The sequence below is a fragment of the Papio anubis genome, chromosome 1 (genome assembly GCF_008728515.1).
Source record: "Papio anubis isolate 15944 chromosome 1, Panubis1.0, whole genome shotgun sequence".
Classification (NCBI taxonomy): domain Eukaryota; kingdom Metazoa; phylum Chordata; class Mammalia; order Primates; family Cercopithecidae; genus Papio; species Papio anubis.
The window spans coordinates 139,098,035-139,113,226 of NC_044976.1; the positions used below are offsets into that span (position 1 = coordinate 139,098,035).

General features: G+C 38.3%; 1 protein-coding gene across 4 annotated transcripts in view; it reads right to left on the reverse strand.

Moving 5' to 3' along the window:
• MIA3 (MIA SH3 domain ER export factor 3) overlaps positions 1 to 15,192 on the reverse strand; it is a 55,051-nt gene that overhangs the window by 12,453 nt on the left and 27,406 nt on the right. For 2 of the 4 annotated variants that reach the window (XM_009186891.3, XM_009186880.4), the window contains exons 7-18: positions 11,739 to 11,870; positions 8,554 to 8,575; positions 7,015 to 7,103; positions 6,686 to 6,763; positions 6,494 to 6,604; positions 5,384 to 5,455; positions 5,100 to 5,204; positions 4,300 to 4,422; positions 4,086 to 4,197; positions 3,109 to 3,164; positions 2,928 to 3,018; positions 2,292 to 2,430 (exon numbers count right to left, since the gene is read on the reverse strand). In XM_009186891.3, coding sequence (XP_009185155.2) covers positions 2,292 to 2,430; positions 2,928 to 3,018; positions 3,109 to 3,164; positions 4,086 to 4,197; positions 4,300 to 4,422; positions 5,100 to 5,204; positions 5,384 to 5,455; positions 6,494 to 6,604; positions 6,686 to 6,763; positions 7,015 to 7,103; positions 8,554 to 8,575; positions 11,739 to 11,870 — 1,130 coding nt within the window. Of the gene's footprint in view, positions 1 to 2,291; positions 2,431 to 2,927; positions 3,019 to 3,108; positions 3,165 to 4,085; positions 4,198 to 4,299; positions 4,423 to 5,099; positions 5,205 to 5,383; positions 5,456 to 6,493; positions 6,605 to 6,685; positions 6,764 to 7,014; positions 7,104 to 8,553; positions 8,576 to 11,738; positions 11,871 to 12,805; positions 13,112 to 15,192 lie in introns of those variants that run through there. The other 2 variants (XM_017949272.3, XM_009186903.2) reach the window with 2 other exon arrangements.

A 15,192-nucleotide genomic window follows, 5' to 3' on the forward strand; every position in this document is an offset into this window, starting at 1 on the left:
CATGACCACAATAACATCTAAGTCAGGAGGAAGTTAAAGCACAGAAAGAGGTAACTCCTCTATTAAGAAAGAGGTAACTATACTATATCAGACTTATTTTAATAAGTCCAGGATACATGCTGTGGCCTTTAACAAGAGGACAAGTAGAACAACTTGTAACCACCAAGCTTAAATAGAGAAGAGCAGAATCATTTAAAATACTCTAACAATTCAAAAAAATGAAAAAAGGAACACAGAACAGGCCATCAAATAGAGAGCAGATACCAATATGTAGATTTAAACTCAAACATATATTTACAAATTACATTTAAGAAGCAAATGAGTACTCAGTCTCTATGGCTACCTATTTATTTATGCTATAACTCACTCCAGAAAGACTTTTAGGAGCATAAACATTTGAGTAGGTAGGAGACTGCCAGGGAGAAACAATAAAGGACATTTTTACTACAGAGAAAACAACATACATGAAGACAAAGAGGTTTAGAGTGGCATGGAGGAATGGTTCAGAGTCTGCAGTTCAAGAAGCATCAGAAGAAACGACAGGAAATGCACCTGGAGAGGCAGCTCAGGACTAGCTGAGGGGAAAGTGGCCTCTACTAAGGAGTCTGGAATTCACCCTGAAGGGAATGGAGCATCCTTGACAGATTTTAAGCACATAATGACATGGACAGACTTGTATTTTAAAAAGTTCACTCTAGCAACTATACAGACAATCGGAACTGGGAAGAAGCTGTATAAGAAAGACTGGAGATGGGGGGCCGAGCGCGGTGGCTCACGCCTGTAATCCTAGCACTTTGGGAGGCTAAAGTGGGCAGATCACGAGGTCAGGAGATCGAGATCATCCTGGCTAACATGGGTGAAACCCCATGTCTACTAAAAATACAAAAAAAATTAGCTGGGCGTGGTGACAGGCGCCTGTAGTCCCAGCTACTTGGAAGGCTGAGGCAAGAGAATGGCATGAATCTGGGAGACGGAGCTTGCAGTGAGCCGAGACTGTGCCACTGCACTCCAGCCTGGGTGACACAGTGAGACTCCGTCAGAAAGAAAACAAGGACAGGACAGGACAGGACAGGACAGGACAGGACAGGAAAGGAAAGGAAAGGAAAGGAAAGGAAAGGAAAGGAAAGGAAAGACTGGAGATACGTGATTAGCTAGGGACTGGCATAAAAGATGACAAGGGCCTGAACTAACACAGTGACTTTAGGGGTAGACAGCAGAGTACAAACCAGACAAGGAGACTGAATGAATGTCGGGGAAGTTGAGTAAAATACTGCCACATCAATGGGTTAACTGTATAATGAAGAAAAACAGTTGCCATTTAAGTAATTCACATTACTATTGGAGGCAGAGAAGTGTTTGTTTTTAAAAAGTAATGAAATGGGGAATGTCTCTCTGAAGCAGAACAGGCATTTAGAGCTGGCCTGAACAAAACCTGGAAAATCTAAACTGGCTGCTTGGTAAGCAAAGAATTAGAAAAAACATTAATGGCATAGTTTCAATATTTAATGGCATACAGCAGTAGCAGTCTAAGCATTTTAAAAAGTTAAATTTGCTTAGCAAGAGAGGCCTTCTCACACACTGCCATATACACCAAAGAATAAAATATAAGAGCAAACACAAATAGCAACTGCCACAGATAACCTATTTTTAGAGAATTCAGATGTTTTTGTGGAGAAAAAACTTGAACTATAAAAATACAGCTTTCAAAAGGTGCCTCGCTCGAAATTTGAGACATGTATTTCAGAAGATTAATATCTAAATATACACGCCAAATAGTTTTATATTCAAAACTCCTAGTATCTTTGCCACAATTATATTTAGTTTGAACATTTGAATGTGAAGTCCAAAACTAAATGTATCTGCAATAAGTAAATTTTCCTTTTTTGAAGTTTTTATTCTACTAAAACACATGTCATACAAAATCACTCAGACTTTTTAAAGGAAATTACATAATTGACCACAAAGAAAGGAAAGTGAAACAAGTGGTGGAGCCACAGACAAGGCATGGCTAGATCTTCCAAAGAGAAGCACTCCACAGCAGCACCTGTCGGCACCAGCACACTGCTCCCCCTTCAGGGAGCTACAGGCAACAGTTTCTGACTACTGGTTAGAAAGGAAAGAAAAATGCAGCTTATGAGAAACAAAGCAGAAAGAAAGAAAGACAAATTTATACTAATTACAGATGTAAAAAAGTATAAATAATCCTAAAAAATGGTAACAGTATCTATATTAGTTACACATTTATTTAGTCACATGACAATACAGTTCACAGGAAATGATGACAGTCTTACTTTTGCAAAGCCATCTCCTTCTGCTGATAGAGTTCATTCAGAATCTCCACTTTCTGCCTCAGGGTTTTGCATTCATCTTCCAGTCCAGCTTTGGCAGCTTGTAGTGAGTTGCGGTCATCTTCCAATTTCTTTATCTGGTCTGTAAAGGATAAAACATTGGAGTTTATTTATTTATTTATTTATTTATTTTGAGATGGAGTCTCACTCTGTCACCCAGGCTGGAGTGCAGTGGCCGGATCTCAGCTCACTGCAAGCTCCGCCTCCCGGGTTTACGCCATTCTCCTGCCTCAGCCTCCCGAGTAGCTGGGACTACAGGTGCCTGTCACCTCGCCCGGCTAGTTTTTTGTATTTTTTACTAGAGACGGGGTTTCACCGGGTTAGCCAGGATGGTCTCGATCTCCCGACCTCGTGATCCGCCCGTCTCGGCCTCCCAAAGTGCTGGGATTACAGGCTTGAGCCACCGCGCCCGGCCTAAACATTAGAGTTTTATGTGTGTGCACAAGAACTTGAGAACTTGGTTGGGGGCTGGTGCTGAGAGAAATGAGACAAATGAAAGCAGGAAGCCGCTCTTTATCTTTCTAATGCAATTTTGTATCTTTCCAAGATATAGCAATTTCTTCTCAAGAAGCAACCTACCTTCCAGGTTACATTTAGTGGACACAGAGGCTCTTAGTTTAAGTTGTAAAAGTTTTAGATCCTCTTCAACTACCGATATTGCAGTCTGTGTCTAAAAATTGCAGAAGAGAGAAGTATTCATAAAAGTGAGGCATAGTAAAAGCATTCACAGGTAATTATGGGACTCTAAAAAGGACTATACCCGAGAGACATCCATCATCTGCTTAATCTGATTTTTCATCTTCTCATTCTGGTCACCTAAAAAACAAAAGGATTTCTTTCATTGCTTTTTCTTCCTTTGCTTTTTAAATCCATACTTTCTTGATTTACCCAAAACCAAACAATTGTCATGTTCAAACATTTAAAGAACAAACAAAAACAGAACAGGGTTAGACTGACTTTTAAGAGAACTGCAAACTTAAGACTGAAAAAGTGAATTCCCATTTGTACATAAACATGTTATACATGCCATTCTTGGGCAAGAAGAAACATGTGAGATAAAGCTCTTTCTTCTCTCTCATATCTACCTCCATCTGGGCTTAGTGTCTTATTCAGAAACATTCCCTCCTATTCTCCTCCAGAAACTGCTACCAGGTGTGGTTTAAACACCCACTACACAAGCAATATCCAACTTGAGACAGGGCATCTAGAAACACTGTCCTCATCAGTAAACACTGCTACCCTATAGCCTCCACTCTCATGGCCTTAGTTTATGGATCCAACCACCTCGGCACTCTCAAAACCAGTTGTGGTTTTCTTTCATGGCCTTAGTCAGTTTATGCCTCCAACCACCTCAGTACTCTTAAAAAACAGTTGTGGGCCTTAAAACCACACAGCTACTGAGATGACAAGTTTTAAAATGTTATCTTCATGAAACTGAGAAACAAGTTTCTACTACTGTATGTGTTCAATACTTAGAGGTGTAAGACATGACCAGTGCAGCTCCATGCACCCTTCTAGTCTCAATGTAAAAACAAAGTCAGTGTTCACTGCATGTTTATTGCTACACCACACCCTAGCAATCCACCTCTGCGCAATGCAAGCAGACATACATTCAAATCCAATATGTGTTTTACAACTCGAAAGCTTAAGAGGAAATTCAGCCAGGTGAAAAGTAGCACTGGTGCACTTAAAAACAGGAAGGCAAAACGGGTCCATCCTCCTTGGGACTGATCTTACCTCCCACTTCTCCATTTGCTAATTCATCTGAATCATTTTCACCTTTATTTTGACCCTCAGATTCAGATTCACACTCTAACCGATTCAACTGTGTAATGCAATTAGTCAAAGCCTAGAAAAGAAGTAAAAGGGCATTAAGAGTCTTTCCATTTAATTCTACAGATTTCATGATAATTCACAAGAACTAAGCTTGTATTCATGAGAACGTACTTACATTAATATTATCATCCTTGTGAGTAAGAGCTACTTCCAAATCTTTTTGAGACTTCTCAAATGATTTGATTTGCTCACTGAGCTCAGCATGTAATTTACTCCAGTCTTCGATTTCCTGCTGCAACTGAAAAGTTAAAACACAAGATTCCCATAGGTTAGGGCTTTTGTACTGGAGACATTAGGACCAAGTGAATGAGACAGGGAAATAAGGAGCCATGCCTCTCCTTGGCCTATCACTATGTGCTAAGACCTTAGTTAAGTGGGAGGAGAGAGTGGTCCCAGCCCTCAGAGCTGCAGTGAGAACATCAGAGCTGTCAAGGAAATTGGATCTCGTTTATTGCATCCTTCAGAAAATGGTAGCCAATTCAAATAATTCACTTCCAGAAGGAACAGAAGGGCTCATCCTGCTATCTCCCAAGTCCAGACTCCTGCTCATGTAACCTTCCCTTGGCTAGTGAAGCAGTAACTACTCAAAGGAGGGTTATAAAATATCTAACTCTTAGGTCTAAAAAGCCAATCTATTACCCACTGGAGGCTACTCAAGTTAAACAGCAATTGGTGTTTGACAAAACAAGACTACACACTCTGATAGCCAAAATAAATTGTACAGAACAGAAAATCCAGAACAGATAGAGAATGTATACCTACACTCAATTTTGGAAGCATACTTTAAACTTTGCATATCTAAGAACAGAATCCTGCACATATATTACCTTAAAAATAGATCTGAGAAAAGGCATTCATGAGGTATGATACTGGGTTCTCTATTTTACATGACCTAGGACACGCACTTTCCTTTACCTGCTCTTTTTTCTTCTTAAGCCTAGCATTTTCTTCTTGAACCCGATGGCATTCAGACTTCACCTTCTCTTCACTAAGCTTAGCTTCATTAAGCGCAATCTGAACCTAATGCAAAACACTCCTATTAGTGAATTAATTCCAAAGAAAATTAAAAAAAGTTACTTTCCCAGCCCAACATCATGTAGTTTTCATTTTTTGCACATTTTAGCACACATCAAACTTTTGCTCTGCAATCAAACTATAATATAGTATTAATATCCTGCAGGAATTATAGTCAGCTTTACCTCTGAAAATTCTGAGGCATTCATTGAAATAGCATCCTTTAACTTCTCTATAGATTTCTTGTTTTCTGATATCTGCCATGTAAAAACAGAACACAAAATGCATATTAGGATTTCAGTAGAAACACTGGGATATGTACTGAAAAGAAGAAACATCAACAAAGTATGTCCTAGAGACATCCCCTATGTTTCAGGTAAAAGCAGGTGTTTCAGTTTTGCCCTAGGGAAAAATCAAGAACTTAAAGAGGTAAGGGAAAATAATTAAAGGCATAAATATTTCATGGCATACACAGCCTTCCTGGTTAGAATAAAATGTGGTAGATGACCAGACTAAAAGGTGAAAGAAGAGAAACTGAAAAAACTTTTAAGTAAACCAGTTCAAATCAATGTGACTTTTTTTTTCTTGTAGCAAGAGAAAAAAAATCCCCAAGGTACTTTAAAAATGCTCTTGCCTAAATTAAAAATGGTAGGACTGGAGTGAAAATAGACAGATCACCCATACAGAAGAATTCTAGATAATTTATGAAGATTCTGGCTCCTCAAGGGGACAGAGCATAACCCTTTTTCACTGTGGGCTGTGTTAGTAACTTCCTTCCAAAGGGTACAATAATGCAAAAAGTTTAAAAAAAAAAAAAAGATAATTTTACAGTGAAGAAATGTGGCAATACTACCTCAGTGAGGTCATCAAGATTAATAGGGTGTGGGATTTATGGGTACGCTCTCTACTATCTTTGCAACTTTTAGGTCATTCTAAAACTATTCTATTAATAAAGTAAAATGTTTACAGCAAAAAATAAAAAAAACTTTGCAAAACAAAACAAAACAAAACAAAACACAAGGACTGTTGTTTCCTAGTTGTTCCACATGTTTCAGAGGACAGAGCCAAGCAATATGATAATTACCTAGGGTTGAAAACCAAAATACTTCCTAGGCCCATAAGAATAACTTCTTGTGTAAGTACTTAAAATTCCACAAAAATGGACAGAAGTAGGTTCGACTTCCCTGACTCGCACTCTTACTTCACGTAACAGCAAGGAAAATAAAGAGTTCAACTCAATCTACAAAAAGTTCAAAACCCAAATTGTTAGTAACACTTAGCAGCAAAACTCTTACCAAGTCCTGATTCTTGACATTCTGTTCTCTCTCTGACTCTAACATAACACGAAGATTTTTAGCTGCGTCACCCAGAATTTCATTATTTTTTTCAAGTGTCTTGATTTTATCCTACAAAAAAGATATTAAGGTTAGTTATAGTCATTACTTATACTTTTGTTTTAAAATGTAATCCTCAAAATAAGTTTTTACCTTAAATTTAATTGCTTCATCAGAGAGAATCATATTTTGTTTCCTGGTTTCCTGAACATGTTTCTTTGATTCCTTGATCTACATAAAATAAAGCATTCAGAATCCAGAAATACAAAGTATAGTGCTACCAGAACTCAATTTCAAGTGACTGACCTCTTACAGAGGAAAACAGTACTTTACACATATGACTGCTTAAGATCTGGATGGTTTATAGGAATTAATGGCATAATAAATATTATTTAAAAATACCATAGTAACTGAACTATAAGATAGGTGAAAATAATTCACGCTGGGGCCATGGGAAAAAAAAAACAAAAGAATAACTATACCTTCTGTTCATAATTTGACAATTTTTGTACAAGTTCTGTATTTTCTTTCATGATAATCTTCAACTTCTCAGAAATTTGCTGTTCCGTGACTGAAAAAAGAAAAAAATAATGAGGTTAATTATGATCACTAAATGAAACTGAATTACCCAATGGATCAGCAGCAAAGACATGTTATCTGGCACTATCAGGAAAAAGAACTTCTTAGCATAACTATTATGGTTTTAAAAAGTGATATGGTTTGGTCTGTGTCTCCACCAAATCTCCTGTCAAATTATAGCCCCCAGTGTCCCCAGTGTTCAGGTGGGGCCTGGTGGAAGGTGATTGGATCACAGGGGTAGATTTTTCACAAGTGGTTTATCACCATCCCTGTGGTGCTGTTCTATGATGGTGACTGAGTTCTTGTGGAATCTGGTTGTTTAAAAGTATGCAGCAACTCCCCGCTAACTCTCTCTCGCTCCTGCTCCTACCATGTAAGAAGGCCTGCTCTCGCTTTGCCTTCTGCTATGAGTAAAAGCTCCCTGAGGCCTCCTCAGAAGCAGATGCCGCTATACTTCCTATAGCCTGCAGAAACATGAGCTAATTAAACTTCTTACAAACTACCCAGTTTCAGGTATTTCTTTTTTTGAGATAGGGTCTTGCTCTGTTGCCCAGGCTGGAGTTCAGTGGTACAATCTCAGCTCACTGCAAACTCCACCTCCCAAGCCCAAGCAATCCTCCTGCCTCCGCCTCCTGAGTAGCTGGGACTACAGGTGTGTGTCACCACACCCAGCTAACTTTTGTATTTTTTTTTAAATAGAGACGGGGTTTCTCCATGTTGCCCAGGCTGGTCTCGAACTCCTGAGCGCAAGCAATCCTCCTGCTTTGGCCTCCCAAAGTGTTGGGATTACAGGCGTGAACCACCACACCTGGCCTTGGGTATTTCTTTATAGCAGTGTGAAAACAGATTAATACAAAAACCAATCTGCTAACAAGAATAAGGATGTAAAAATACTGTTACAATTTAAGAAAAATATAGTAAGAACCTTTATTTCAATGAGAGTCTAATTTATTTCCAAGATAGGAAATACAGTAAAATGTTATAGCTCAGTATTCCTCCCTGCATGAAGCATCTTTCTTCTCAGAAAATGGCATCACTTCAAATATGTCATTTGCAAAGAGAAATAAAAAACGCAGTCATGCTGATTTACATTTCTAGTCCTCAAATTATCTACTTAAATAAATATTTAATGTACTGACTAAATCATTAGCAAAGGAACACTGGTCACATGGAATAAATTGGTACTACGTCAACATTTAAGGTCAATCTGCCTCAAATTAATTATCTTCTCCCTACTCCTGCAATTTGTTCCTCTTCATCTCCTATCTCAGTTGGTAGCATCACCATTTCCTCTATCATCCAACCTGGCAACCTAGGAATAGTAAAGTTTTCAGAAGCTATAAGTCAGTCAGACATCAGAAGTCACTAAAACTACTTATATATAAAACCCATATCAAACAACAATACAGAGGGAATAGTACAAAATAAGCCAAAAGATTTACCTTGATATACTCTACTCTTCACCTAGAAAAGAAAAATAAAATTAAATTTGATGTCAAACATTTTATTAACACATGTACATAGTTTCTAATACAACTGGCAGAATTGTAACCAAATGAGAATTTAATAATAGTTTGGTTTAGCATGAATCCACAAGATGAAAAAAATTTTAAAAGGTTAAAAAGCATTTCAAACGTAACCAGTAGTGATATGCTGTAGTCTGACAGATACAGCACTAAGGTAAATATCTTACTCTGCGGCTAAAGAGATGTTTATATATCTAAATGAGCACCAGTTTTATGAAATAAGCACTTAGCTTGAATAACAGAAATGGCTAATATTTTTGTAATAAATATATCAACATTTTATTTATTCATTTTATTTATTTGACAACTCCAAATAGCCAGAATGAAATCTAAAAACAATGACTACTCAAAAAGACTCTGAGGAAACAAAATTAAAGGTATGATCTTCGTACTAAGACACACACTTCTTTTGCTCACCAGAAAACATCTCAGAAATCCTATTCAAAATTGACTACTGGCTGAATTTAAAAATAATTCTATTAATACTAAACTAGATCATTTGATTTTCCTAGACCACTAAAAACAGTGCTCATAAACCTGACAGGGAAGGGAAGACTGCTAGAGGAAAATGCATAAGCAACAAGAGAAATGACAACTCTCATCTTCCTGAAAGGGCAAAACCCAAATCATCCCCTAAAGACAGCACTAAATTATAGGACAAAAAAATCTAAGTAGTAACTAATTTTTTAAAAAGAATATTACTAAATTTCTTTGCAACCCAGAACATATTTTCCCTTTCAAATATTATGTTGATGAGATGCTAACACCAGTCCACAAATCATCCGTAATCTCAGCAAATATACTGTTTACATAATATACTATATTACTGTATACAGTAATTAATATACTGCATACCTAATAATTACAGTATTTAAATCTCACTTATAATACCGTTGTTATAGGAATATGCATTCAGAAAATTCCAACATGGAAAGAAATTACTATCTCTCTAATGTCACGGCCTTGCTAATGAGAGTTAACGTTCTCTGCTCCATTTCACCCAAACTAACAGGCAAGTAGAGACCAAGGTTCCAAAAGTCAAGTGCTAAGGAACGACAGTTAGGACACAGAGCCTATACAACTTTCTAAAAAATGAAAATGGTGTCAGAATTTTTTTTATTAACAAATAGGAGAAACGAGAGGGAAATGTAAAATGTTTTCACCTTTTCCCCTTCCATTTACCCTTTGATTCTCCCTTTTTATCTGAGAAAAAGCATCACGAGGTTAGAGAAGGCCTCACAGGAGAAAAGACCCTTCTTTTTAAGTAATTTTACAATCAATTGTGAAAGCAGAGAAAATTTATTAATGATGATATATGTGATATAATTATGAAATCAGAAAAACAGTACTCAGTTTTAGAAAGATTGGCACACAATAATTTTGGCCATTTTAACTGTGAAGTTTCAATAGGAAGCTTTTCATCTGCAAAGTTCATTTACACAAAATAATCTTCTCCCAATTATGTTAAATAACTATGAAGCCGAATGCTACATAGTATAATCATAAGTATGTACAAGTATGAGTATACACACTTATACATACATATGTTTAAGTCTGAAAGACAAATTCTGCACAGAAGATAAAAAAATTAATGGTGTGTCTTTACACAGGATATAATTTGTATTTCCAATAAAAAGATATTTTCTGAGTAAAACAGTACATGATCAATTCAGAAAATCTGGGAAATACACATTTTTTAAAAACTGAAAACTTACCTCATCTCCTAGATATAAGAATTTTTATCATTTTGTTGTATTTTCTTGCAGCATTTATTTTCTGTGTGTATGCTGATGTAATATACAGTTTATACCTTAAAGTCTTGGTTTCTACTTTTCTTCTACTTCATGTTAAATTGTGAGTATTTGTTGTGCCCCTATGTCTTTGAATTATATCAAGCAGCCTAATATCCCATTATATGAACATACAATAATTTAACAACTTTCCCACTGTGAATCATAGTAGGTTGTGTTAAAGTTTTCACTCTAATAAATACTGTTCTGCTGAATGCTCTTATGTAAGATATTTAAAACTTTTTTTTTTGAGACAGAGTCTCATTTTGCCACCTAGGCTAGAGTGCAGTGGCATGATCTGCCTCCCCGTTTCAAGCAATTCTCCTGCCTCAGCCTCCCAAGTAGCTGGGATTACAGGCTCTCGCCATCACCCCCGGCTAATTTTTGCATTATTAGTAGAGAAGGGATTTCGTCTTGTTGGCCAGGCTGGTCTCGAACTCCTGGCCTTATGTGATCCACCCGCCTCTGCCGCCCAAAGTGCTGGTATTACAGGTGTGAGCCACCACACCTGGCCATGTAAGATATTTAATGCATGATCGGTTATTTCTTTCTTTGTTTTTTTGTTTTTTTTTTTTTGAGATGGAGGAGTCTCACTCTGTCACCCAGGCAGCAGTGCAGTGACGCATTTCGGCTCACTGCAGCCTCTGCCTCCCAGGTTCAAGCGATTCTCTGCCTCAGCATCCCGAGTAGCTGGGATTACAGGCATGTGCCACAACACCCCACTAATTTTTGTATTTTTAGTAGAGATGGGGTTTTGTTATGTTGGCTTGGCTGGTCTCAAACTCCTGGCCTCAAGTGATCCGCCTGCCTCGGACTCCCAAAGTGCTGAGATTACAGGCGTTGAGCCACTGTGTCTGGCCGACTGGTTATTTCTTTAGGATTGATTACTAGACATGATATTAATACAATATAAAAGGATATAACCATTTTTAAGGCTTATGATACGCATCATGAAACTATTTTTCAGGATGGCTCTAAGAATTCCTAGTTCTACTAACAGTGTACGTATGTCCTACCTAATTCTTTCTTTTTTTTCTTTGTGAGTTGAAATAAAGACCCACCTAATTCTTAATATTTAGATTTTGATATAAGGGACATATAAACTGAAGTTTTCCCATTGAGATTATACGTGTTGTCTTATCCACTTAAGAATTTACCAACACAAAAATTATACTAAATTATTGTACAAGGTTAGCTTGAATTAAAAGCATTAATATCTGTTCACATTAGAAACTGAAAAAGAAACAAAAGGGCTGTGATTATAAAACCATACTTGAATTTATGAGTTAAAGTATGCATTAATTTACTCACAACAAGGACAGTTCTCCAGAAGAAAACGGCAAACGAAACAATTCCCAAGAAGGCAGTGATAAGCACAGGTTTCCATGGCAATCCATAAAAATCAGGCCCAGGCTGAACATCATCAGGCAACGTAGCAACTAGCTGAAATGGGCATGTTAGAAATAATGAAAAACCTTAAAGAAGCTTACCATAAAGCAGTCACAAAGACTCATTCATAGAAATTCTAAACCAACTCTATCAGATACCTATCCCCTCAAAAATCTTCAGTAGCTCTCACTGCTTCAAGAAAAATAGGATACTGGAATCTCACACTTATTGTTTGGCTTGTTGTGTTCTGAAGTACTATGAGTCTGAATGTCTTTAGGTTGGGCATATATTTCTAGTTTACAATAGGCCCTGATACAATATGTTATCTAAAACATGGCTGGAATTTCTCTTGAATAGGTTGTTTTTTATTGCTGAAAAAACCACATAAGATATAAAACTTTATATATATAAGTAACCAACTTTTTATGGCTGCAAATAAAACCAATATGATGATAATGAATACCACAAATAATGTGTTATTCCTCTAAGATTTAAAATCTTAAATCGACTCTTACATAAACAAAGAACAAATGCTAAGTTTGGATAGCTCCTGATAACTGATCTAGATAAACCGCTTTGAATTTAGTGCCTTAATTCTAAATGTTTCCTTGAAAACAGTGCATTAAACACCTGTCTGATCTATGCTGTTTTCACAGCCCTCTACAAGTACACTATCATACTGGTCCCATCCCCCAACAGAGCCGGGGGTTATGCGGAAAAGACCTGTAAGCCCTCTGTGTTTTGATCGTGACTTCACACCAGAACATAAAGTGCTGTAACTTCGTAAGTACGCAAAAAAAAAAAAAAAAAAGGGACGAAATCTCAAACACACTCCCATCTGCCTCCCTAAACAGCACAGAAACGTCTTGCTTTCCTCGGATCTGACACACTCCATTTCTCCTTTGCACAATCAATGCACCCACTCTGCTCAGAACTCTTCCACCCGCCTGTGACAGCTTGAGTCCCTCCCTGGGAATGGGGACTGTCACCTCCAGCAGCTTGGCTATGAAGGCTGCGTAGAGCACCGACAGGGGTCCCAGAAGTTCCGGGTCCCCCGGGGTAGCGGTGATAGAAGGCACAGTGGCAGGTACTGAGTCCATTGTGTAGAACAGCTGAATGCAAGCGACAATTCCCAGGGGAATGGCACTGGGTCCCCTGTCTTTCAGAGCTTCCTCCTGCGGAAAGGCCCCAGTTCAGGGGGCGGACTCTGGGATTGAACTTCGCCTTCCACTGCTGCCGGCACTTTCGCTTTATGCCGCCTATAAAGCACGTCATCAGCCACGGCCCCTGGCGCATGTCAAGGCACCAAAAGAGTTGGCCCGTGAGGGCGGGACCAGAGCAGACGGAACCAACTGTCGAGGGGGCGGGGGAGAAGAGTGAATGGGGAGCGGAAGACATCAAGTAAAGGGAGGCGGAAGTGACTGGCGCTTCCGCCAGGAACCTGCGACTTACAGAGCCCCGGAGTAAGGAGGCAGGGATCTACGTAGAGGAGGATTGTGGGCAGCAGCTGGGGAAAAGGAGAAAGGCAGGCCTCTCGTGCTGGCCCGGAGCTGACCCTTCCTGTCACAGCGTGGAAGGACCACCGCTCAGAGGGGGCGCCGCTGCCGTGCGCGGCCTTTCTTCCCTGCCTACTCAGTCCTCTGCTTAGCGTTCCGCCTGCTGACCTCCATTGCACTCGCTGTCTCACATTCTTGCCGACACTCTTATTAAAAAGCCTTACCCAGGAGTCATGTCATCGTGTCACCCCCATGCACAGGGGTTCAGTTATGGGTCCCACTTTTTTTTTTAGATGGTGGCTGCGGGAAAGGGGAGGGAGTCTCCCTATGTTGCCCAGGCTGGACTCAAAACTCCGGGCTTAAGCCATCTGAGAAGCTGGGACTACAAGTGGCCGGCCACATCTTAAGGTTGGGGTTACATGACTTGTGGGAAAGGACAAGGATAATGAATAGTATGGAAATCACGTTCCAAAAGTTGAAGAAACCGGGGACATTTAATCTGTGGGGGAAAAAATGGTATCTGTAGATAAAAATACCATTTTTAGACCTTTAAAGGTTTATCTTCGAGTTGAATATAAAGTCAACTCAGAGGAACAATCAAGCAAGAACAAGCAGGAAAACCCTAAGAAAGAAGATATATGAAAGGTGTGGTACAAGAGGAGGGCAGGATCTGTAATAACAGCATGGTACTGGCCCAAGAATGCAGACCCACCACGGGGCAGAATAAAAAATCCAGAAATAGACCCCACTGCACTGGAAATTTGGGATACAGCAAGTCCGCCGGTTAATAGACTTTTTAATAAGTGGTATTACATATCTAGATAACAATATGGAAAATAAAACTGGATCTTTTTCTCTCATTGTTCATAAATTCCAAGTTAATCAGAAACCTGAATGTAAAAAATGAAAACAAATGGTTGAAAAAATTGAGTGACTGTCTCTGTGTATTATGTGAGTGGGCAAGACCTTCCTAATTATGTATCAAAATCCGAAAGCAACAAAGAAAATGATTTGTAAATTTGATTACTGAAAAACAAAAAAAAAACGCCCAACCCCATCCACAAAAATTGCAAAATAATCCAAGTTTGGCAATGGTAACCTAAGAAAAAATATTTGTAACATATTATGAAGGATTAATATTCCTAAAATATAAAGTGCTTTACAAATAAGAAGATAGCCACCAGCAAACCTATAGGAAAATGGGCTGAGGTAATGAACAGATCCCAGGAAAAGAAATGCAAATAATTTAAAAACATATGGAAACATGCTCTGCCTCACTCATAATACAAGAAATACAAATTGAACCTACAATGAAATATGATTTCTCACTTATCTTGGCAAGATCCAAACATTTGACAACACACTCTATAGGTGAGAGAATGTGGAGGAAGCAGGCACTCTCATTCTATGCTGATCTCTATATAAAATCATACAACCCCTATGATTTGGCAACGTCTCCAGAAATAACTTGTATATTTATCTACTGACTCAACAATCCCACTTCTAAAGATCTATCTCAAAGATACTGGGGATGTAACAACAAATGCTGAAAAAATATATGCACAAAACTGTATTATTCCAGCATTACTTATAACAAAAGACTAGAAACAACCAAAATGGCCATGAATGAAAGACATATTGAATACAACAGAGTATACTGTAAAGCTATAAAAGAAAGTAATTTTATATACTGCTAGGGCATGCTGTCAGAATACATTTTTTTAAAGGTAGAGAAAAGTAGACTACTACTTTTATCTAAGAAAGTCAGGATTTTTTTCTTTATAGCTTTGAGGGAAATATGACATTCAATATGTTATATGTTTTTAAAGTACACAGTTTGATCAGTTTTGCATAAGAATATGCCTGTGAAACCATCATCA